The sequence below is a fragment of the Eucalyptus grandis genome, chromosome 6 (genome assembly GCF_016545825.1).
Source record: "Eucalyptus grandis isolate ANBG69807.140 chromosome 6, ASM1654582v1, whole genome shotgun sequence".
NCBI classification, from domain to species: Eukaryota; Viridiplantae; Streptophyta; class Magnoliopsida; order Myrtales; family Myrtaceae; genus Eucalyptus; species Eucalyptus grandis.
The window spans coordinates 37,684,010-37,707,672 of record NC_052617.1 but is presented as its reverse complement, the minus strand read 5'-3'; the positions used below and the strand labels follow the sequence as shown (position 1 = coordinate 37,707,672).

Here is a 23,663-nt window from a genome sequence, read left to right as displayed (position 1 = left end):
TTATATTTTATTCCGGACTTCGCCGGAAATTCTGCTTGCAATTAAACTGTGCATAAGTGAATGTTAAGCAACCAAAGCAAATAGACCTATGGTAAATCTGCGAATTATGCACTGCTAACAATCCATGATTAAACGTGTTTGCAGAGTGGAACAGCGATCCCCAGTTAGTGGGTGCTGAGTAGGGAATAAAAATTGAGGACGATATCGGGAAAAGGTTTTATGTGATGAAAGATATTTAACAAGGCTTATAGTAACTTAACGTTGAAAATTCAGATTAGCTTTGATAAAAATTTGTAAACTGATATAGCACTTGAAACTTATAGCAAGATTTTTTTTTCCTTAATTGGTAGCTTCGAGCCAGTTAATTGATTTGTTTGCATCAGATAACATTTTGATTTCTCAAAGAGAATTAAAGGGAGGGGAACTACCTTATACGAGGAACTTTGCACTCGCAAAAACAAGTATGCGATAAAAGAGCCCTCTAAATCAAGATTAGCACCTCCTATAGTCTCATGTTTAATCTATTACAGAAGTAGAGAGAGCCATTCATTCTCACAAGAGTAGGAAATCCGTTCTATTGGCTGTTTGACACGAAGTAACAAGTTTCGTGCAGGTAGACATCAACGCCTAGAAGACAAAAAAACCAGAACGCCACACAAAAATTCCCTTCTCTAAGTAGCCTCATAAGTCATAACAATACAATGCAACAAATGAATCTTCATCCTCTTACTTTACATCGACGTCAATATGCCTGAAAAATCTAGCACACGCGTAAAGGAAATGAACTGAACAGTGAATGACAGAATAGCTACCGAAGACTTAAATACCTTGATGAAATCGGGCCAGTCAACAAAGAAAATAAATACATTCAACCATCTAAAAACAAATTCACAACCTCGGACAATTTCCTAAACCCAGAGCCTCTTGAGAATATTGCTGCCCAACATCCCGAGAATGAAAGTTCTCATCATGAAAATGCTTGAAATGCTGAAAAAAATAAACCGTCATAGTCTCATTTGTCTTTCACCAGTTGCGCCTCAAAACCCCCTTCCGGTCGCTTTACAAGGTAGTAGGGCATATGAGTCCCTAAGAGCTTATCCCAGATGGAGAAGAATGGCTGAGAATAATTGTACTTAGTGCCTTGAAGCTGATGATGGATGTCGTGATAAGCAGTGTTGTTCTTGAAGAAAATATGAAAGATATTGCCAGGCAACCACAGCCCACAGTGATCATCGACTGTTTTAATCACAGCAAAGCAAAAGAAATACACAGCAGTTCTCGCAGTCATCCCAGACACAAGGAAAGAGATCGCCCCACCAAAAGTGTCAAGCAGGAGACCCTCGAGCGGATGATTGTACAGAGCACCAATTGCATAAGTGACAACCAGCCTATGATGCTGCGAGTGGACATGGCGGTACAAGAATTTGTTCTGATGCATATAGCGGTGCACAAAGTACTGCCACGTGTCCATGACCAGCATCGCAACTAAAAATTGCAGTATTTGGATTGGTATGGAGGGCTGAACTGTCGCTCCTGATGGATTAGCTTTTGATGTCAACTGCAATCAGACGGAAACAGAATGATATTTTAGGCCAGATATCAACCTCCCTCGTGACGATGATAAACATAGGTATGTATAGGTATGCAAAACCATGTCACAAAACTTGCCATTGTTACAACTGCTCAACCATACAGTCAAACAGGGATTTCCATTGATAATAGAAATGCTGCAAACAAGTACTGAGAATTTTGACAACATTCAGCCATACATCACAACTGCAAAGGAAAGAAGTCAACTGAAATGAGGGTGATGAAAAGTGAAAACTAGGACTTGGTTCCGTCATCGGAAACATTTGATCAATGTCACGTCAACCTTATCTTATTCACACAAAGGCAACAGGGCAAGCGCATGGATCTTTTGTGCAACTCCACTTAATTTCCAGCTCAGACTTAAATCTAATTATACAAGATGACAATCAGTATCTATAATTTCAGACATATTATGATGTTAATTTACATATCCATTAAAGGTGATAATTTCTAATGAGTGCTGGTGTATTTGCACCCTCCTGAATGGACGAGAAGGAAAGTATTTGTGTATTTGTTTCCTCTAGTCAACTCTTTAACAATTATAACTTCTAATTTAAACCATTAAGTTCTTCTATGTCCAATTAACTCCATGAGATTGGTGTCCTAGCACCCTGCCAGGTGATATATATTAACGCCGTATTGTCAATTTTGAGCAACTACACATGATCAAAGTCTTCCTCCTCCTTCCAGAAGGGCCAGAACAACACCTTGCCGTACAGCATGTTGAAATAAACAACATAATTCTATGGTGAAAATAAGAATGGAAGCCATTTTAACTTTCATCTATATCAATCAAAAGAATCCAAAAGACCGAAATCCCCCCACCCGCCCCCCAATACGAGAGAAATGAATAAAATAATAGAAAAGAAAGGGAAAAAATAATATTTAACAGATTAAATCTCCCCTATTTAAGGAAGCTAAAGTTTGCTAATTAGCACACGTCACAATTATCTTAACTGCCCAAGAAGTAACCTAAACATATCCTTCTTCTTCAGCTATCACATACGCTCGACACGGAACTTAAAGTACTAGATTCTCTTATCTGATATGGATTTATTGTAGCTCATTGCTTCAACTGTAGCAGTTAGATTCTCTAAAACCAAAATACAAGCTAATGAACCATTACACGAAGACCATAAAAATAAACCTTTGAAATTAACTCCGAGACTTAGACACCGCCTGAAAAATGATTTTCAAATCGAAATACTAACCACAAAGAGCCCCTGGGCAATGGTAGCTTGCACAAGTTGTTGAAGCAATACACCTTTCACAACCATTGTAAGGGGTACTGAATTCCTCTCTTCCTCCTCTTTTCTAGTATGTAACCGGTAATTGTCCAGGGGAGGCAAAAGTTGATAGAATCCTGCATACACCCAATAGACCACAATTGGGGCAAATGTGCCCATTGCTTCATCACTTACATACCCTTCCCAAAGTACCATCTTCTCAACAGAACCAGTCAGCTCAGATAACTTCAGGTCTCTCCAGAAATGCTAACACCAACGCAGCTTATTGCAGTCGGCAACCTAGAACTGAACGAAAAATCTGGTGCCCTGCAATTTATTCCATGTTCTGTGAAATCTCCCCCTCATAAAGGAACCAATACAAAAAAAGAAACAGCCAGAGGAAATACAATAACATACAACAAGAACTGTCCATCAATATACCTTGTAAAAACAGAAACATTTCAATTGAACAATAGAAAAGAGGTGCCGGACGCCGTACATTTCCCCAAACATCAAGGATCTACATTACACCCATTTCAGCCCCAGGACATCAACTTTGGACCACGCATCTAACAAGACTTACAGCTGTTTTTGGACAACAATTCCGCTTCCCCGCTACCCAATCTAACAATGTCTAACAATGTCCCGAGCTCCCACCGAAGCCAACGCATTCAACACCGGAAGATGATTCCAATCCCCAGATCTACTAAACATACGCAGGCAATTTCACCACTCCCTCATTATTTTTCAAATTTTCTGGCGAGAGAGAGAAATGGGTTTGCTCGTTTACCTGTCGTAGCACCGCACATGGCATTCCTTCGGCAGGATCACGAACCCACGATTGGTTCGTGAAATGCGGCGCGTGAAGACGAGAGTAATGCAGTTTCCGAGATCGATCCGGGCTTCGCTCCGTTCCGGGTCTCGACCGCGAGATGGAGAAGGGCGTAAAGATTTGATCTTTGCTGCGTTTCTCGGTTCAAAAATGCGTCAGCGGAGAGCACGCCATTTTGGAGGAGACCATGGAATTCGGGGGGAAGCCATAGGCTCTCGGCAGAGCGGTGGGCCGCATGTCGCTCGAAGAATTTCCCAATTTTAATAACAAACAAAGACCCTGCTTTTTCGACCCCAAAAAAGAAGATCTGCTTTCCTTGCAATTTGGAATTTGTTAACGAATATTTTCCAAAAATGATTATTTTTATTTTATTTCTGAGAATTGATTCCAAGTAAAAGAACACTTTTGGTAATTGTCCAAATTTTTTTAATTACGTAATAGAATTGTGTTTGATACCGTGCTTATTAATTATATTTCAAATCAATTTTTTTTTTTAATTTTTAAATAAATTTTTTACTTTTTTCATTTTTCATTTTTTTTTTTTTTTTTTCTTCTTCTTCTTCTTCTTCTTCTTCTTGTCGTCGAGCTGGCGATCGACCTTCTTCTTCTTGTTGTTGGGCTAGCGATCGATGATTGGCCGACGAGGGCCTAAGCAACCTCACTAGAGCGTCGCCGCCCTCGTCGCCGAGCCTGCCGACGCCTAGGCAAGGCTCGCTTGGCCACCGGCGGGGTTGGACATCGTGAGGCTTGCCCAGCCTCACCGGTAGTTGGGCTTGCCCTCGGCGAGCTCATCGGACCTCGCTCTGGCCTGGCGAGCCTTCGGTTGGATCGACAGACGGCGACCAGCGTTGGCCGTGGTGGACGGCGGTAGGTGGCGACGGCGAGTGGCGGTAGACGACGGTCGCGAGATGACCAAAGGGAAGAAGAAGAGTTGGTTTTTGATTCTCAAATTTGTTCTCGGAACAAGAATTAACGTTTTTTTTTGTTCTTGATTCCACTCTCAATTTGTTCCTAGGAACAAATTTGTTTTCGGAAACAAAATTTTACCAAACACAATTCTCGGTTCAAACTGATTCTGAGAACAAAAAATCAGAATTTGACCATATTTGAATGGTTACCGCACAAGGGCTAAGCCTCTCGTTTATTTCGCAAAATATATTTTTTGAAAATACATTTTCCTTATTTTTAGACATTTAAATTGCTTAAGAAAATAAACCAACGAAAAATATTTTTCTATTCAACATAAAATTTTATCCTACCCAAGTTTAACTTCAGGATAATAATTTCCTCCTTAAAAAGTCAAAAATCATTTTTCAATATATAATTAGGTCAGTAGGGTCTAGAGCCTAACCTCCATAGACATAGGCCCAAGCATCGATGACCTTTACTTAGCCTCTGTCTCTGTAGAACAAAGTTGGGGTGTTTGGCATCAACTTCTTGGGCTACATTTTTGTTGACTCAAGATTAGTCCCCATGCTAGTGCTCGAGAGTTGACAATCCAAGCTCGAGACCTGAGTGCCCATGGAGGTTTCATTGGTTTCTTGTACGCAAGTTACTAGCGCCTAAATAGTGCATGTCTATTTAGGAAAATCAATATTATCAAACAATGAAAAATATTTTTCCATTTGTTTTTAAGATTTAACCAAATATCAAAAAATATTATCATTTTCCTTGAAAATAACTGTTCATAAAATATTTTACGAAAAGGTTACGGTTTCCATGAAACAAGTAAAGCCTGAATATTCAATTTAAGAAATTTTGATATTTTTCAATGCATTGTCTTGCTAATGTTATATGTAGTTTTTTTTTTTTTTTTTTTTTTGTCGAAATGTTATATGGGGTTGGTGTGTAGGAAATATTCACGTGCATATCAATCTCTTGATTTGTTGAGTTGATATGTGTAATTGTTACATGACTTTGTGGTCGTTTGAGTTTAATAGTGTTCATCGAGTGCCCTATCATTATCATTTATATGTGTGCTCATGTTACTAGCTGGGTCGATTGGCCTTGATCATGAGACCCCGTGATGCTTAGTGAGTTGACTTATCGAATCAGCCATCTCTTTTAAGGACTGTTCTAATGATTTGTATTGCAATCTACTTTATCACAATGGATCGTATTGCATCTCACTTTAACTCGGGCATCTCGTATTTCAAATAAATCACGCATCTCGGTTCAACATAGCAAATTTCGCTCTATCATCAGGAGAGCAATGTTGGCTTCTAATCAATGTGTGCACGAGTGGCTAACTCCACATTCGAACATCTTCCATGTGAAATTCCTTTTGTTGTAGAACTTTAACACAAAACTTCTGATAGAACTCTCACAATCTAGTTGTATCATCAATCTTGCATCCTTCGTGCCTCTCTCCATGACTTCATGAAATATGGAAATGTTACAATTCTCCTCCCACCTCTTCCTAAGACTTACATAAATGGTCTTTATTTTCTTCTCTTTTTTAATTATGTTTTATTTCTTTCTCCCTCTTTCATCACTTAGATAGTAAACTGCATAAATACACCTAAAATAATAAAATAGCTAGAATATGCAATAAATATAAATATATATTTATTTATATATTGTATGTATATTATAAAATAGAATTAATTTTGAATATACAAATAAATTTATATTAAAATAAAAAAATCATTTTCTGTTATTTTGAATTTCTTAATATAATTTTGATTTAAGAAACTTGTTATCCGAGAGAAAATAACTTTCTTAATATAGATATTATAAATCATTTTTATTTCTATTCCACATTCTCCATGGGATAAATTTATTTGGCCTATATTTCCCTTATATCTGACTTTATTTTATCTTGAGCAAGTATCAAACACGGGATATTTTTATCCTCTCTTGAATTTTTTTCCCGATTGTCAAACACAGCTTATATGTCAATATATCATAATAATTGGGTTTTGATCACATGAGCCATGGTTATGTAGGATCATTCTAAATGATTTTAAAAAAGGAAAAAAAAAAAACAAAAAGGAGCTCGACATTCGATTTTTGTTTGACGAATGCTTTAAAAAAAGATTGTATTACAAAACTAGGATTTAAATCTTAAAACACATCCTAAGTCTCCTTCCCTAAATTAAAAAAGAAATATTATCCTCTTTGCTTTCATTTGGGCCTGGCCAGGCTGGCCGGTGGGGGAAAGAGGGAAGGAGACGAGAAGGAGACACGAACGAAACGAGACCGCCTCTCAGCTCGAGCGAGCCCGTCGACTGTGCAGCGCAAGAGTAACTCCTCTCCGCCTCCGCCGCCTCCGCCTCCGCCTCCGCCGCCTCCCCCCGATTCCTCAGACAGACCTCTCCGCCCCCCGCAGCGCACCGCCTCCTCGAATCCCTCGAAGAAGAAGTCTCGCGGACTCGCGGCGCTTCCGTTGACGGATCGCGTTCGGAGCGAAGGACGAACGAAGATACGATCGAGCGAGGGAGCGAGGGCGACGGAGGAGGGAGAAGCAGCAGCAGCAGGAGGAGGAGGAAGAAGGAGATGGAGCCGAGCTTCACCTTCTCCCGGTCCTCATGTTGTTGATTCATGGCCTCTTCCCAACATCGCTGCGTTTTCGGTACTCTCTCTCTCTCTCTCTCTCTCCCTCTCTCTGGGTGTCCGCCCGTCTTCCTCCTCGCTTCGATTTATCGCGAATCGGCAAAAAATGGGGGAAAAATCTCGTCTTGGGGCTTCGCGAACTGCGATTTCCTCTTAAAGACTGGATTTTTCCTTCCGGGTGCAATTCTTCTTTACAGTGAATTGAGGCTTCGAGCATGGCGGTGGATTGTGCAAGTAATTGTCTGTTCTTATCCTTGGTGTTTCGTTTCAGTTGGAAACATTCCCTATGACGCCACCGAGGAGCAGCTTAAAGAAATCTGTCAGGAGGTCGGCCCTGTTGTGTCTTTCAGGTGTGTATCACTTCGGTGAGATTTCGGTAGTGACGAGCTTGCTGAATTATACTGATATTTGTGGTGGTGCTTGCGGAGCTCTCCTTGGCTTCTCCTGGAATGTTTTCCTAGTGCCGTGTGTGATGTTAAGTATTGGCGCATCCCAAATTGGGATGTAAGTGTATTTGCTTTACTCGTGATATGTTTTCTTGAAAGGCGAAAAAAGCTACAAGGGGTGCGCACGCACCATTCTTCTCAGATGATGCTCTGGTTGCATTTATTTTCAAGAACCCAAAAAAAAAAAAAATTGGTTTTACCTTGTCAGATATTGGTTGGATTGGCTGAGAGTTCAATAATTGAAAAAGTGAAAATTTTAAAGAGTAAAAAAATGTCAACAGTTAAACTTTGAGAATTCAATGCAAGAATGTGGTTTCTTCAAAGACTGCTAGAGCTACTTCGTATAACACTTTTCTGCTATCAGCAGTGTTTTTAAACCTGAACCGTACAGCTGGTTGAACCAGTTGAACCGAGAACTGGACAGTGGCCCAGGATGGTTTTTCTTCTAACTGCAGTATGTATGGTGGGCGGCATTCTTCTCAGATGATGCTCTGGCTACACTATTTTCAAGAACAAAAAAATAAAATAAAAAAAGAGTTGGTTTTATCTTGTCAGATGTTCGTTCAATTGGCTGAGAGTTCAAATATTGAAAAAGTGAAAATTTTGAAGAGTGAAAAAATGTCGACAGTTAAACTTTGGGAATTCAATGCAAGAATGTAGTTTCTTCAAAGACTGCTAGAGCTACTTCGCATAACACTTTTCTGCTATTGGCAGTGTTTTCAAACCCAGGCTGTAACAGCCAGTTGAACTAGTTGAACTGAGAACTGGACCATGGTCCAGTATGGTTTTTATATGATAACCTGGTTGGTGAAGAACTGGTCAACCCCGGTTTTCACCTGGTTCAACCAGTAAATCTGGCAGACAACTCACTGATTGACCGGTTCTTAAGACCTAAAATAATTTTGCAGGAGCAGTAACAAGAGGAACCGAACCCCTGACCCAAAGAATGTATGCCACCTCCCTAATTAACTGAGTTGGGTGCTCATTAATGAATAACCGCCTCTAATTATTTAAATCACCTTATTTAGTTGAAAATCGTGATAATGATCATTCCAGTGGTTCCACCATTTTAACCAATTGACCTGCAAATTTGAAGCTAGATTGGTTCTTTAAGCAGTCTCGATTTAAAAACGCTGGTTATAGAATAATACTTGGGCAATTAATGAGCAAGTAATGAAGCATCCCAGGGGCTTATAGTAAATTCTACTCTTTAGCTCTCTTTCTGATCATCTTTTTTCAATGTGATTGATTTCTCTATTGATAAGCATTTTCACTCCAATTTGTCTGCACTATTTCTGCTTCCATGTTTCAGGTTGGTAATTGACAGAGAAACTGGAAAGCCAAAAGGTTACGGTTTCTGTGAATACAAGGATGAGGAGACAGCTTTGAGTGCTCGTCGAAACCTTCAGGGTTATGAGATCAATGGGAGGCAACTGCGGGTGGATTTTGCTGAAAATGATAAAGGATCTGATAGAAATCGGGAGCAGGTTACTGTCGCTGAACTCTTGAATTTCTATATGGATACTTTCTTTTGTCAACTGTTTCATATCCATGACAGCATATTGGAGGCTTAGCAATGCATTGTTTTTTGATTTGATGTAACCAGTAGATGAGCTATTTGTACAAGTTGTTAGTCATAAATTGAGAAATATTGTTTATTGTTTATGTTGTGTAGATTAGTCTGATCTTCTAGTAGGAATAATGTGTCTGATAATATGGTGCAACCCTAAAAATTGTATGTGCCTTTGAGTTTCACTAGACTGCTTTCTGGTAGTTTGTTTGCAGAAGTTGGTTGGTTTCCTTAGTCATACTTGGTGAGGCGAAATATATCTTAATCATTATTTATAAGCTAACTCAAATATTGTTCTTCCCATCTATTCCTCCTTGATGGTGTCTGAATTGTTTCCTGTTGTTATGAAATTCAGCAATTGAGATTTGGATACTGAAAAGCAAAGTTTCTCCTCTCCTTCATTGAGGATAAGATGGGAGAGATTCATGTATGGTGGTTTGGATGTGTATATGATGGCTTTATTGTGTCTGAATTGTTTTCTGTAATATGGATGTTGTTATGAGGTGGGAGTTGGAAGGGGTTTCAGCAATTGAGATTTTGCTAATCGAAAAGCAAATATTCTCCTCCTTTTCTTCAAGGTTAAGATGGGGGAAACTCATCAATGGTGGTTTGGATAGGTAAATGATAACTTTACACGATCTAGTAGGAAGATGAAATTTTTTGGTGGTGACACAGGTTAAAAAGGACAAAGTTCTTCTCTCTTTTATCACTTAGGAGACCATGGGATAAAGTTGAGCATCCACGAGATGTGTAGATGTATAATCAGCCAAAAATGAAATTCTTCTTTGCTATTTCTTACCCTTTTTTAGATTCTTTTCCACATGTTGACTTATCTTTGCTGGCTTCCTTAATTTCTTCAGGACGAGTTTAGAGATGCTTCATCTGTTATGTGTGATAATAGATTAAGACACTGGAGTTAAACTGAAAGCATGGTACAGAAAGGAAGTAGGGCCAATGTTTGATCTAAGTTTTAGAAGATACTGATTTTTTTTTTTTTTGGTAAGGAGAAGATACTGATTTTATGCAGGGCAATAACCTTGATATGGATTTTGAAAAGAAAATGATATGGCATGGTCCTTGAAGTGTCATGGACTTCACCTGGGTTGTAGACTGTCATAGTTGGCTGACTTGGTAAATGATGTAAACAAAATATTGATGCAGAAAAAGAGACTAAAAGAGTCATTCCGTTGTATCTCATCTCCATGGCTCTCTCCCCACCCACTCATTGAATTGACCATGTTGGTTATTTTTTATAAATTTTGGTGGAGTATGGAGATTATTTATTTATGGCTTTTTTTTCAGGGCCGTGGTGGGCCTGGATTCTCTTCAAGTACTGGTCAGTTCCCTCTGTTCTATGAGCTATTTTTGTTCAGTGATCTTAGGCTACCTAAATAGAATCTTGAAATAGATCCCTTTTCCTTCCTATGTCTGGATACAGATCCTCCAAGGCAAGTAGGGGGCCCTGCCATTCATGGAGAGTCTGTTAATCAGCCCATTGGTCTCCATATTGCTATAACTGCCGCGGCAGCCATGGCAGGAGCTCTTGGTGGTGCACAGGCCAGCATGCTGCCAAATCAAAATGGTCTTCAGAATCAATCAGCTTTGGCAAATGATCCATTAACCCTTCACCTGGCCAAAATGTCAAGAAGCCAACTTAATGAACTTATATCTGAGCTGAAAGTAAACACATTGCAGAAAAGCTGATAATTTTCTCTTTGCTTCATCATAGACTGGCCCATCAGAGACTTCTGTGTTGATTGCAGGTAATGGCTACTCGTAATAAGGAATCTGCAAGGCAGTTGCTGCTATCAAGACCACAATTGTGTAAAGCTCTTTTTCAGGTACTTGTCAGTATTTTGAAATCTCCTTTCCTGTCATAGTTTATGCCATAGAATCTCTAGAATAGAGTTCTTATCCTGGTTGTTCTTTTTTATGATGCCTTTATCCACACACGAAATATTTTCCGGGCCCTACTTTAGAACCTTTTATATGCCTGCCAGTTCTTTTTCTCACTTTCTTCCTATTTATGATGAATCTTGCAAGAGTCCTTTGGGGGTTCTCCCAACTTCACTATTTTATTAAGACTGATTATGCTGTAACTTTATTGACCCCTTTTTGCGATAAATATAGATACCATTGTACCAAAAATTACATTTTTTGTGGAAAAAGAGAAATGAGCTTGGCTGATTTGAAAAGTTTGGTTGACACTTTTATACTCCTACCAGCCTTAGATGCTTTTTTACAATATTGAGAGTTCTAACATGTTCCCGCCTGAGGTTATCTTGTTTTTCGGTTCCAATCTTTTTTCGTAGGAGAAGTTAAAACTACATATTTTGTTCGTATTTTCCTTTTTTGTGGATGATATGTTGATTGTGTATAAAAGGGATTATTGAAGTTCTAGCATTGCCTTTTGCCTTTGTTCATAACCGGTTTATTATGATGTGCTCTTTTGTCACTTGATTACTGGTCATCCTGAGTTTGCAATATTGATTTACTTTTTTTTTTTGTAGGCAGAAATAATGCTTGGGTTGGTGACTCCACAAATGGTTAGTTTCTTACCTGCTTTCTTGTTGGGGGTTAGTTCATGTAATTATATGTCAAATTGAGCATCTTATTTTAAATTTGCAGTTGCATATGCTAAATATTAGGCAGGGTCCTTCTCAACCTTCAGAGCCAGCAGCCAGAGATGGTCATATGATTCAGCAGCAAGCTATTCCAACACTTTCAGGGCTGCCCCCACTTGGACAGAGTATGCAACAACCTGGATTGATGCCCAAAATGCCGCATGGTCAAGTCTCTTCGGTGTCTCACAGTTCTTATGCACAAAACCAAATATCTGGGCCATCACAACTCGCGATGCAACCTCAAATCCAATTTCCACAAGGTAACTACCCACAGGGGATGTTCACAGGCCCATCGGGAGCTTCCACCAGTGTACCTGTCACAGCACGAGGGCCCGTGCCAAATGCTGCTTCTGTTACTCAGCACATGCACTCCTTTTCATCTCAACAACCAAGAGTGGTTGGTGCTGCAGATTTAGCTCGTAACTTTCAGGTGGGTCTTTAAAATGCAGAGCTAGGATTCCTTCTATTTTTCCTCATCCTTCAACATCAGAGGTATAAAGTTTTAAAACATTTGCTGTTTTCCAAAATCACAAATTTAGACAATCTGTTGATGAATACTGTTAGTTGAAACTAAGAAGCTTTACTGTGTTTTGAGGCCGAGGCATTTTCTTCCTCTAGCAGCATCATAGAAGAGCTGATGAATGGAATTTGGGCATTTATAATGGGGATTTGGTGAGCATAGATTACGATTCCGGAGTCTGCAGTGATTTATATTTAAAGAGAGCGGATAATTAAATCTATCAAACATTATTTTTTATTCGAAGAGACAAGATATAATGTTGGACTATCTAAATCTATATGTGTACAGTAACTTCTCCGTTGATCTACACGTTGCAGTTTAGCAAGTGGCAAAAGTTATTATTGGTTAGGTTCTTGTTTGTTAACATGCCATGCATAGAAACTTTGAAGTGCTTGAAGAATCTTTGGATCATGTCATAAATCAAACCTTGTAGATTCTTCTAATACTTTGCTTTTGCAGAAAAAGAACTGCTTTGACATGTTGATAGTTTCTCTTTTATAAGAAGACGAATCTTATCGTTTCTTTGTATAAGCAATTTCTTCTGTCTAATGTCCTTTAAAATAACAGCCTGGCCCCTCAATATCATCAGGCATTTCAGGTAGAATTGGTGGTGAGCTTTCAGAACTAAGCAATCGCCCTTCTAAGCTGATGAGATTAGAAGATGTCACGGCCAACTCTCTCTCTTTGGGGGGTCTGAATAATACTGTGGGACCTGGGGCACCTCGCTTCGGTCCAGTTTCTCTTAATCCTGCTCCCCAGATGGAACTGCAGCATCCCGAAAGGCAAACATCTCAGGTAATTTCTTTTTGGTGATGCTTGCGGAAGTCCAATGGGTTGAGCGATACCACTTTATATTGTTATCTGGCAGTACCTTCCGAGGTTGAGATTTTTAACCGAAAACAAATTGTAAATCTGCATGGAAGGTTTCTAGTTTCAATTGTGACATGGGATTTTGTTGTTCATATTTTTCTGTGCTCGCCTGATTCTCTGTGCTCTGAAGCTTAATAGAGGATATTGCACTAAATGAGGTCCTATCCGCCTGATTCTTTTGTTTCTCCAATGACAGGTTTCGTCAGATGTGGAGTCTGTTTTGCTTCAGCAGGTTATGAGCTTAACAGCAGAACAGTTGAGTTCTCTGCCGCCAGAACAGAGGGAACAAGTGATTCAGCTTCAACAAATGCTCCGGCGTGATCAGAGCCAGGCTACCTAGTTTGCGCAGGGACAGATAAAATGATCTCGCATTTACACGAGGCTTCTAAATTTTGCTCTGTCAGGAGGCGACAAGCCTGTGAATCCAACATTCGAGTTCAGGAATCGTCATAGGAAAATAACTTGTGAAGAGGTTCAGCCTAGCTGCAGTATGCACTGACCGCAACTGCACCCTTGTAACGTTATGAACACGATTGACATGCTGAATACAAGCTGGAAAATTTTGTAACTTTCATAATTCATAAAACCCTTTTTTACGTCAGGTGCCTCTTATTGTACCTGGCCTGTTTATTGGTGAAACTATGAGCATTGCGGAGTTGCTCAATAAGAAGAATAAGACTTGTGGTCTTTCTCAATACTTGAATCTGGTTGCTAGAGGGCTATTATGATGTCACAGTTCTTCGTTAGCCGGTGCCCTCTGGACACTCCGAGGAGGAGCTTCCCTAGCGTTCGACGCACTGCTTTCTTGTCTCATGAGTAATTAATGTCCTTGACAAGGATGGTCGACAAGGGTATCGAAACCGATGTTGGCAGGATTCTAATGATACAGGAGAGGTGTAAATCTATTAGCTTCTGTGTTCAGACACGCTTTTACATGGAATGTTAGTATCCGCATTGATCAGTTTGAGAAAATTTTTAGGTGTTTAGTTTAGCATTTGCAACTTGGAAAAATTTTAGGTGTTTAGTTCAACATTTGCAACTCCCCTTTGGCCAAATGCTCCCTTTTGAAATGCTAAAAGCCCAGAGCAAGTGGAGAACTGCTTTGGGCTTTCAGCATTTCGGAAATACGAGTCTACCTCTACTATTCATCTGTTGACTTTTTTTTTTTTTTTAATTTTTTTACCGAGCATCTTTCCCATACCCCAACCATCAGTGGCCAGATTTGGGCTTGCGTAACCCAGGCAAGCATCGCTTAAGGTCGCACGGCGTGCAACCCAAGTAGGCGTCGCCTGGGTTCGCGAGACCTCGGCCTACCTAGGTTGCACATGACCTCAGACGACACCTGCCTGGGTCACGCAAGCCCAGATCTGGCCGCTGGCAAGGCCCTATGGTTGGCTTGTCATTGATCGGTGATGGAATTTCATTGGATTTTATTTTTATATTTTAAAAAAATAATAAAAACCCTTTACAAATATTTGATTTACCAAAGGATATGCCCTTTAAATTATAATTTGTCAAACATTCAAGTATTCTCGAAAACCCCTTTACTCTTTACTCTCAAGGCATTTGTCTTTTTAAGGAAGTGACAATTTTGAAGAAAGCCACTTCCCTTAAATCACTTGGAAAATTGCTAGTTACTTCAAAGGCTCACTTTTTCGAATATATAAAATGCGTAACTAAGACGGCGACTAGCAATGTTTCGCAAAATCCGAACTTTCCGCTGCCGCTGCACTGAACCAGCTTCGCTCCCCGCGAGATTCACCATGAGCCCAGTTCGCAAAAGCCATGGTTTTTGAGCAAGCTCCCGCGGGCAAGGCATGCAGTCGCTGGACTCGCTGCTTCAGAAATGCACCTCCCTCTCCCGCATCAAGCAGCTCCAAGCCCATCTGCTGGTCACCGGCCAGTTCCAGTCGACCAACGCCCGCACGAGGCTCGTCGAGCTCTGCGCAATCTCGCCTTCCGGCGACCTCTCTTTCGCGACCCGCGTTTTCCACCGCATCCACCGCCCCTCCACGAACGACTTCAACGCCATCCTCAGGGGCATCGCCCAGAGCCCCGAGCCCGCCGGTGCCGTCTCTTGGTACCGCGCCATGCTGCGCGGCTCCCGCAGGGTCGACGCGCTCTCTTGCTCCTTCGCCTTGAAGGCTTGCGCGCGCGCCCTCGCGATCTCCGAGGCGATGCAGCTCCACTCCCAAGTGGTGCGTTTCGGGTTCTGTGCGGACGTGCTGCTGCGGACGACTCTGCTCGACGTGTATGCGAAGGGTGGCGATCTTGATTCTGCGGAGAAGGTGTTCGATGAAATGCCCGTGAGAGATATTGCCTCGTGGAACGCGTTGATTTCCGGGCTGGCTCAGGGCCATCGACCCACTGAGGCTATATCTTTGTATAAGAGGATGAAAGAGGAAGGCTTGAAGCCTAATGAAGTTACGGTTATTGGTGCTCTTTCCGCGTGCTCGCAGCTGGGAGCCACGCGAGAAGGTGGAAGGGTTCATAACTATATAACGGAGGAGAAGCTTGATCAGAATGTCCAAGTTTGCAACGTTGTTATTGACATGTATGCCAAATGCGGGTTTGTTGATAAAGCTTATGAGGTTTTTGATGGTATGAGGTCCAGGAAGTGTCTTGTTACGTGGAATACCATGATCATGGCATTTGCGATGCAGGGTGATGGATATAAAGCCATTGAGCTTTTCAAGCAGATGAGTCAAGCTGGGGTTGAACCCGATGCAGTATCATTCCTTGCTGCTTTATGTGCGTGCAACCATGCGGGATTAGTGGAAGAGGGGGTTAGGTTGTTTGATTCGATGAAGGAATGTGGGGTAGTTCCAAATGTGAAGCATTATGGTACAGTCGTTGATTTGTTGGGCCGAGCTGGACGTATCAAAGAGGCATATGATATTATAACATATATGCCGATGATGCCGGATGTGGTATTCTGGCAGAGTTTGCTTGGTGCTTGCAAGACTTATGGAAATGTGGAGATGGCTGAGATTGCCTCGCGGCACCTTCTAGAAATGGGTTCCAATGGTTGTGGTGACTTTGTGCTATTGTCCAATATCTATGCAGCTCGCGCAAGGTGGGATGATGTTGGTAGAGTGAGAGAAGCTATGAAAAATAGGGACATAAAAAAGGTGCCTGGTTTTAGCTATATTGAAGTGGATGGTAAAATACACAAGTTCAACAATGGAGACCAAGGCCATGAAAGTTGGCAAGAGATATATAGGAAGCTAGAGGAGATTAGGTTCAAGATTACAGAACACGGTTATGTGGCAGGGACTGACTTTGTGTTGCATGACATTGGTGATGAGGAGAAAGCGAATGCCATATGTTATCATAGTGAAAAGCTGGCTGTTGCTTTTGGTTTGATTAGTACAGCTGAGAGGACCCCTATTCAAGTAATAAAGAATCTAAGAATATGCGGGGATTGTCATGCCGTGATAAAGCTTATATCAAAGATATACAATAGGGAAATCATCGTGCGGGATCGTACCAGATTTCACAGATTCAGAGAGGGATCTTGTTCTTGCAGAGACTACTGGTGAAACTGATTGGCAGGAGAAGTCAAAACTTGAATTTGTATTGCCCAGTTAAATGCCAAAGCATCCATTAAAAGATTGAGGAAACAGGTAACAAATTATATACAATCCATCTATTTCTTTCTACTAGTACCCATTGCTGTTTACATGTTATGGGGGAGAAATAATGACATAAAAAAGTTTGAATAAGGGATGACAGCGATGTCATTATGAATCAGTTTGTTGTTTTGTGGGAAGAGTTTTTGGTGGGTAAAATTAAGGCTGACCATAATCCTTAATATGAGAAAGCTTGATTAGGCATTTTTTCAGCATAGGACTGGTAATCAAGCCTCCACCTTTCTCTAGTTTAATTGTTGGCACCCTCTCGAATCTTTACTCGGGCATACTTTAGGTGACAGGCTATGTTTCTAGAATTTCCAATCCAAGCTCAAGTTTCAGCAATTACGCAGGATCAAACCTGATTATTGGCCTTGTCATGCAATGGCTGATTTCTTGTGGACATTCAAGCCACAATTTGTGGTGCCTCATTCCCATCACATCTAAATTCTGATACAGCTCATCTGGAAGTCATCCAAGAATGACCTATTTTCAGTTCCTCGTGTTTGGATTTCTTTGCGATCAAAGTCATGAAAGGTATCATGGCACAAAACTCATTTAATTTCTGACTTCTATTCCAGAACATTTTTTCGTTTCTTGGATGGCTATTCAACAGATTGCCTACTAAAAGGACAGATTGGCTTGATGGGTTCATCTCCATCTCTCTGTCATGATACTTTGTCCTGATAGCAATAAATCGAGGGACCATTTGTCTTTTGACTGTTCAGTTTCCCGGGATATATGGAGCAGGCTTCTACAACCGAGTGGAATTTCCTGTGAGATCGGAAACTGGACTGACTGGCTTTCTCGGGCTAGTCAACATCTTCAAAGGGAAGTCCCTAGAATGTTTGAGTTTGAAGATTGCTTGCAATTCATGCATTAATAACATTTGGAGGGCTAGAAATTTGGCTTTGCATCAGAGCAGGTCTTGTTGGCTGATTCCATTTATAAGAGTGTCTCTCCCCAAAGCTCTGCCATACACAGCTTTACTTGGCCGTTACGGCAATAAAAGTCCCCGTCCGAAAAATTGAGGAATTTTATAGGGCTATGTGTTGACTCCCCATATTCGGTAGCAGGAGTGGCTACCCTGCGTTACGGTTGTGCAAATAAATGTACTCAATCATTCAAAAAGTATTTGTTTATTGAGTATTTTTGTGAGGTACTTGCTCACTAATTCAAATGACTATTTATTGTCTGTACATCATTTAGTAACTTGTTTAGTAAATGAGTCTTAGTATGTCTAGTATTATTCTCTTTTTTTTCTTACGGGTTTTCACATGTGCGCAGAATAATTATTATGCATGTTATGTATGCCTTCGAATTAATCTCTAAGAAAAACATTACGGAAAATACAATCGCGTGCATTTAGAGCCGTTGCATGTCAATATAAACGTAATAATCGGACGGTGACTTTCTAATGATTAGTTTCCTACTATCATATAAAACAGGGAAAAGTACCAAAAAAGTCCTAAAACCTATTGCATTTGTATCAATTCAGTTCTAAACTTTTCAATTGGATCAATTTAGTCCTAAACCTTTTAATATTGGTACCAATTCAGTCCATCCGGCCAATTTTGGCTAGCCGACGCTGACGTGGACGTTGGCCGGTGACCGAACGTTGATGTGGCAATTTTTATGATTTTTTTTTTCGAATTTTTTTATTAATTTTTATTAATTTTTTTTCTTTTCTTTTCATCTTCTTCTTGGCGGTTGTCGGCGAGCCTCCGGCGAGGCTCGCCGGCCATTGGGCGAGGGCCGCGAAGCCCTCGCCTGCCGCCGCCCTCGCCCGGCCTCTCCTAGGGCCGCCAACAAGGCGGCTTCACCCGGATCTAGGCGAGGCCATGGTGGCCATTGCTAGGGCAAAGGCGAGAGCCGCGAAGCCCTCATCACCGCCGGCGAGGTCGCGACCCTTGCTCGGCCTCGCCCATGGCTGCCTCGCCGCGGCTTAGCCTGGATTTGGACTAGGCCGGCCTTTGCCATCGGAGCGGCTGGGTGGGATTGCTCGCAGACTTTCTACTCATGGAAGGAGAAAAATAACAAAATCTGGTGGCGACAAAGCGGAAGAAATCGAGGTCGGGAGCTGGGCTAAGCCGCAGGTGAGGCGGTCCTAAGTGAGGTGAGTGAGGGCCGCGACCCTCGCCGGTAGCTGGCGAGGGCTTTGCGGCCCTTGCCTCCGCCCTGGCGATGGCCGCTATGGCCTCCCCAGCCGCGGCCCGCAGGCGAGGCTGGCCTCGCCCAGATCCGGGCGAAGCCGTCTCACCGGCGACCCTAGGAGAGGTCGGGTGAGGGCCAAGCCCTCGCCGGCCACCGCTAGGAAGAAGATGAAAAGAAAAGAAAAAAAGAAATACAAATAATAATAAATTCGAAAAAATAAAAGAAAAATCATAAAAATTGCCACGTCAGCGTCCGGTCACCGGCCGACGTCCACGTCAGCGTCGGCCAGCCGAAATTGGCCGGATGGACTGAATTGGTGCCAATATTAAAAGGTTTAGAATTGAATTGGTCCAATTGAAAAGTTTAAAACTGAATTGGTATAAAAACAATAAGTTTATGACATTTTTGATACTTTTTCCATATAAAACATATAATCTAAGATTATGATTACCTGTACTTTTTTTATGTCTAATTTTGTGCATAATAGACACAACCTTTATGAACGGAGAAAGTTTGTCATGACAAAGTGAATAGAGCTTTAAAATCTGTGTGATTTCCGAGTCAGTCCGCTCTTCTTCTTTTTTCGCTATGTAATCTCCCTCACCTCATGCGATCTAAATCTATTCGATTAAGCATCCCTATGAACTATCTCTAATCCGTAAGAACAAGAAGATAGAACGAAGTAGATGTTACCGTGACATAAGAAGACATAACTTATAAAGGGAGGTAAACCCTCCCCTAATCAAGTGATTCGTTTTGGCAAATGTGTGTTTGCATTTTGCAGTCGTTTTGCAATCCGTGGCTAGTCTTGCTGGCATTAGGACCCTATCATATAGACGATTAACTTATAGTGGCTTGTGCTCTTATAGTGGCTTGTGCAAATTTATGTCAATACCAAATTTAACCAATTGTGTTGTCATATTTGATAATGAAAAGGTAAAAAGGGAGAACTAACGTCAACCCTATCACATTAACGTCGTCGATTCGAAAGTATGATTTGCTCGGTAACTATTAGTTGTTTAAGCAAGGTGGTTAATACCGCATCATCATATGAGAGTTGAGATAAAGCTAGAATTCTTTTTATGCCTAGCACATAACTTGAGTTTACGATATGGATGAATTGAATTTTCCAATATAATTTTGAACTATAACAATTGAGCTACAAATCACATGGAAGTAAGTGTGCATTGGTATGGTTAACCAAGTTGCTGGTGGATTCTGATCACATTTATTGGACGTGCATGAGGACTTCATCTGGAGATATCGTTAAGAGGAAACCCAAATTTAAATTTATCAACATATCGAATTGGATATACATTTACTGAAAATTTGAATATATATTAACTACTCTGTAATACACCGATATTCGATATGAGACTTTCTAACACAACTCACATGTACACATCAACAATCTTCCCCTCCACGTTGTCATGAGATTTTTCGAGATATTCACCTCATCATGGGAGATCACCGAGAAGAAGCTCAAGTTTAAGCACGTCAATATATTCAGTTAGATTTATCTTCGTTCAAAAATTTAAATTAATAAGTTATGAGCTAACTAACACATATTAACTGTTATATACCACACCAATTTTTGCTATTTGGGTTCATTTTTCCCACTTGCGATGTAAATTGGCCGTGTGTGGCCATCACTCCTGCAGTTGGGTTGGGCCTGGCTTGGACAGCTTATTTGAAGAAACTTCCATGGGAAAATGGGCTTGAAATGTCCATGACTAAAAATCTTGCCATGGAGATTTGGTCAAGATTTGGTCATTCTTCTCTCAAACTCTTTAACATTGTTCTTGATTATTGGCATTTTGGCACTCCTCTATTCTAATGTTCTCTGCATCTATATATATATTCAGAAAGAACTGGACGCCCATGTCATTGATGCTCATAAACTGAGGCTTAGCATTTCATCACTTACATGTCTTCACTAAAATAAGAGAAGTCAATATCCTTTCTGTCATAAAGAATTGAAATGTAAAACCATAAAGAACAAATCAAAAAGGTAATGGGCGTGCAGTTTTTGTAATGTTTACACACACCCGCATGTCCTTGCGACAGATTGGCAATAAAATTCAGAAAATTCCAAGAAAGCTCGTAAGTTTCGCAGTAAGTTTCGCAGAAAGCGAAAGTCAAATTTTTATCAAGTTGTCGACAATATGAAATCGCTTGTACTTATTTAGCGGTGTGGAAACCAATCATGTCCTCACCAACGTCTAGCAAGCGTTTTCGGAGGACCAATCCAGCCTCCCGGTCCGTCCTTAAACCACCGCATGTGCACCGACCTCACTCCCTTTCTTTCTCAAGACTCTTCCGCGATGCTGTCGAGAGTCACCTACCTAACTCAACTCACGACCATTACCTATTTTTGGAGCGAGCAGTTAATGCACCTCCTGTCTGGATGTGTGCGTGCGTCCGTCCGTCCGTCCGGCGCGTGTACAGAGAGACGGGAAAGAACGAAGCGCAGGGTGGCTTTCACTTTCGGAGAACTACCCCCGGATTGATGGGTAGGATTGCACGTGACGAGCCCCTCTCTCTCTTTCTCTCTCTCTCTCTCTGCGTCTAAAGAAAAGAGAGAGATGGAAGAAGCAAACGGGCGACGTCGGGATCGCTACGTTCGAGATAGAGATTCGAGGCACTTGTCAAGCTCTGGGCCTCTCTCTCTCTCTCTACCTACTTCCGTGCGGATTACACGTGACGATTTCCGTTTCTGCTCGCTCCTAAGCCTACCACCACGCCCTCACCTACGCACGCTGTCGGCCTGGCACGGCTCTTCCGAAGCTCGACAGGGACCTCGTTCTAGCACGGGAGTGATCAGCCGTTCGTCCGCCGAAAGACGCCGACGTCCAACATGACGCGAGCACTCGAATTGATGCGAGTTTTCGATGCTCTAGCAAATGAGATTTGGTGCGTCGCTGTCAATATGACGCGCGTATTCCGACATATGAAATTTAACGAGGCCGTTTTTAATCGTTGTAGAAAAAATTAAATTATTAAATAAATACATGAGTTAATGTTTAAATATTCTAATAATATAAGTTGAACGGACGGGCATTCTCATCATTTGTACAAAGTGATTATGGACATGACCTTCACAAGACTACAAGCGAAACTCCTGATTAGTGGTACGAAATTTTGACCAAAAACAATATAAAGGGCGGACCCCATCTCTACTTTTGTCTAATGTCGACATGAGGATTAACAGAAAAGAATTAATGAAAGGTCAAATTTTATAATTCATGCAGTTGATCAAAGTATTAGGGGATTCTCAATTCATGTATAAGATGTTACTCATTCAAACGCCACCAACTATATAAAAACTTCTTTGGATCAAGATCACTTGATGCATGGACCAAAATTGTAAATTTTAATTGGTGTATGGCTTTACCAATGGATGGCTTTCCGTCGAGTCTTGACTTGGCGTTGGTTGGCTGTCCAAGGAAAGGCAAATGCTTGCTTAAAAAATGGCAGGGATGTGCAAAATAGACTATTTGAATTGGGAATCATCTGGACCAGACTGGTTCGGTTCCTAAGAGTGTCGGTCTAATTCTCAAATCCTAAAAGTAGAATTTGTGTCTAGATTGTCCAATTCCCAGTTACAAGAGAGAATCGAATCGTGGGGAACTGGACCTATATATACTCTTTTTTCCTTAATTTCTTAAAAAAAAGAAAATAAGAAGAAGTAGCCAATTTTTTTTTTTAATTTCTTCATAATAATAGACATCAAGTAGTGAGAAAAAAAAATCGGTTTTATTGGATCAAACCGATCGATCACAGCATTGTCTGGATTGGCAGATTCAACTTCAAGAACCAGAACCATTTATTTGCTGTGTAGCATTTCAAGAAGCTCGCAATCTACGTTACAACCTATCGTACTCATTAAGGATTGAATATAGATAGCGTAGTTTCCACTAGAGATGATTAAGTTTAGCCTTTCTTTAATGGGAAATGCAGAGGATTTTTCTTAACTCCTTCCGTGGTACTGTAGCTACATGTGATCTGTTCCATGCTACAATACCTACAAGCTAATTTCGAAACATGTTTTTCCTTATGATAAAAGGAATAACAAGTCGGAACGTCGGAAACTCGGGTATTTTCCAAATCTAAGGAAAATGTCCTAAAACCGAAAGTGCGCATTTTAGAAATAGGTGGCAGTCGAAGTCAATTTTCAAGATGAAAATACAGAGCTCTATCTCACGGCCAATCTATCTATAGGAAAGTACAAAATCAAAATTACCTAAATAAAACAATACCTATGGGATTGATAAATTACTGAAAATGAACACGATAGTTATCTTATAAAGCTAACTCAACCTGTAGTCAACCTGTAGTCAACCTATAGTAAAGTTTGAATTACTGAAAGTCTAACAAAAAGGTCGAAATTTAGAGAATCTAGAAATTTCAAGCATTCGATTTTGACAATATTCACTTCTTTATTTACAAGTTTACAGCAATGGTGAAGTTAAATTTGATAGGTGACATCAATTACCACCAAGGTGTTGATTGCAGATAAAAGAAAGTTATACATTTTTGCAAGGGAACTCCTTGAAAATGCATGTGACAATAGATTTACATAAAGAGTAGAATTAAGTATTATAATGGAACGAAAGAGATTCCAAAAAGTGTAGTCCAATTATG

General features: G+C 40.8%; 3 protein-coding genes across 7 annotated transcripts; 2 read left to right on the top strand and 1 right to left on the bottom strand.

The window, feature by feature from the left end:
• Positions 1-650: 650 nt before the first annotated feature.
• LOC104449566 (very-long-chain aldehyde decarbonylase GL1-9) lies at positions 651-3,905 on the bottom strand. The gene is made up of 3 exons (XM_010063758.2): positions 3,607-3,905; positions 2,802-3,143; positions 651-1,558 (listed from the first exon to the last, which is right to left on the bottom strand). Exons 2-3 carry the CDS (start codon positions 3,030-3,032, stop codon positions 1,013-1,015), a joined length of 777 nt encoding a protein of 258 aa, XP_010062060.1. The 5' UTR covers positions 3,033-3,143; positions 3,607-3,905; the 3' UTR covers positions 651-1,012.
• A 2,883-nt stretch (positions 3,906-6,788) lies between these two features.
• Positions 6,789-13,930, top strand: LOC104451957 (cleavage stimulating factor 64). Its single transcript, XM_018876498.2, has 10 exons — positions 6,789-7,222; positions 7,475-7,553; positions 8,962-9,136; positions 10,522-10,555; positions 10,658-10,899; positions 10,983-11,060; positions 11,730-11,765; positions 11,848-12,273; positions 12,931-13,158; positions 13,430-13,930. The coding sequence occupies exons 1-10, from the start codon at positions 7,192-7,194 to the stop codon at positions 13,571-13,573; spliced, it is 1,473 nt and encodes a 490-aa protein (XP_018732043.2). The 5' UTR covers positions 6,789-7,191; the 3' UTR covers positions 13,574-13,930.
• Positions 13,931-14,921: 991 nt separating this feature from the next.
• On the top strand, positions 14,922-18,090 carry LOC104449564 (pentatricopeptide repeat-containing protein At1g34160). Of its 5 annotated transcripts, none has more exons than XM_010063757.3 (2): positions 14,922-16,859; positions 17,594-18,090. In XM_010063757.3, exon 1 carries the CDS (start codon positions 15,051-15,053, stop codon positions 16,773-16,775), a length of 1,725 nt encoding a protein of 574 aa, XP_010062059.2. In that variant the 5' UTR covers positions 14,922-15,050; the 3' UTR covers positions 16,776-16,859; positions 17,594-18,090. The 5 variants fall into 5 exon arrangements, with proteins under 5 accessions (XP_010062059.2, XP_010062058.2, XP_010062056.2 ...); XM_010063756.3 differs by having other exon boundaries at positions 17,447-18,090; XM_010063754.3 differs by having other exon boundaries at positions 17,219-18,090.
• Positions 18,091-23,663: the final 5,573 nt, after the last annotated feature.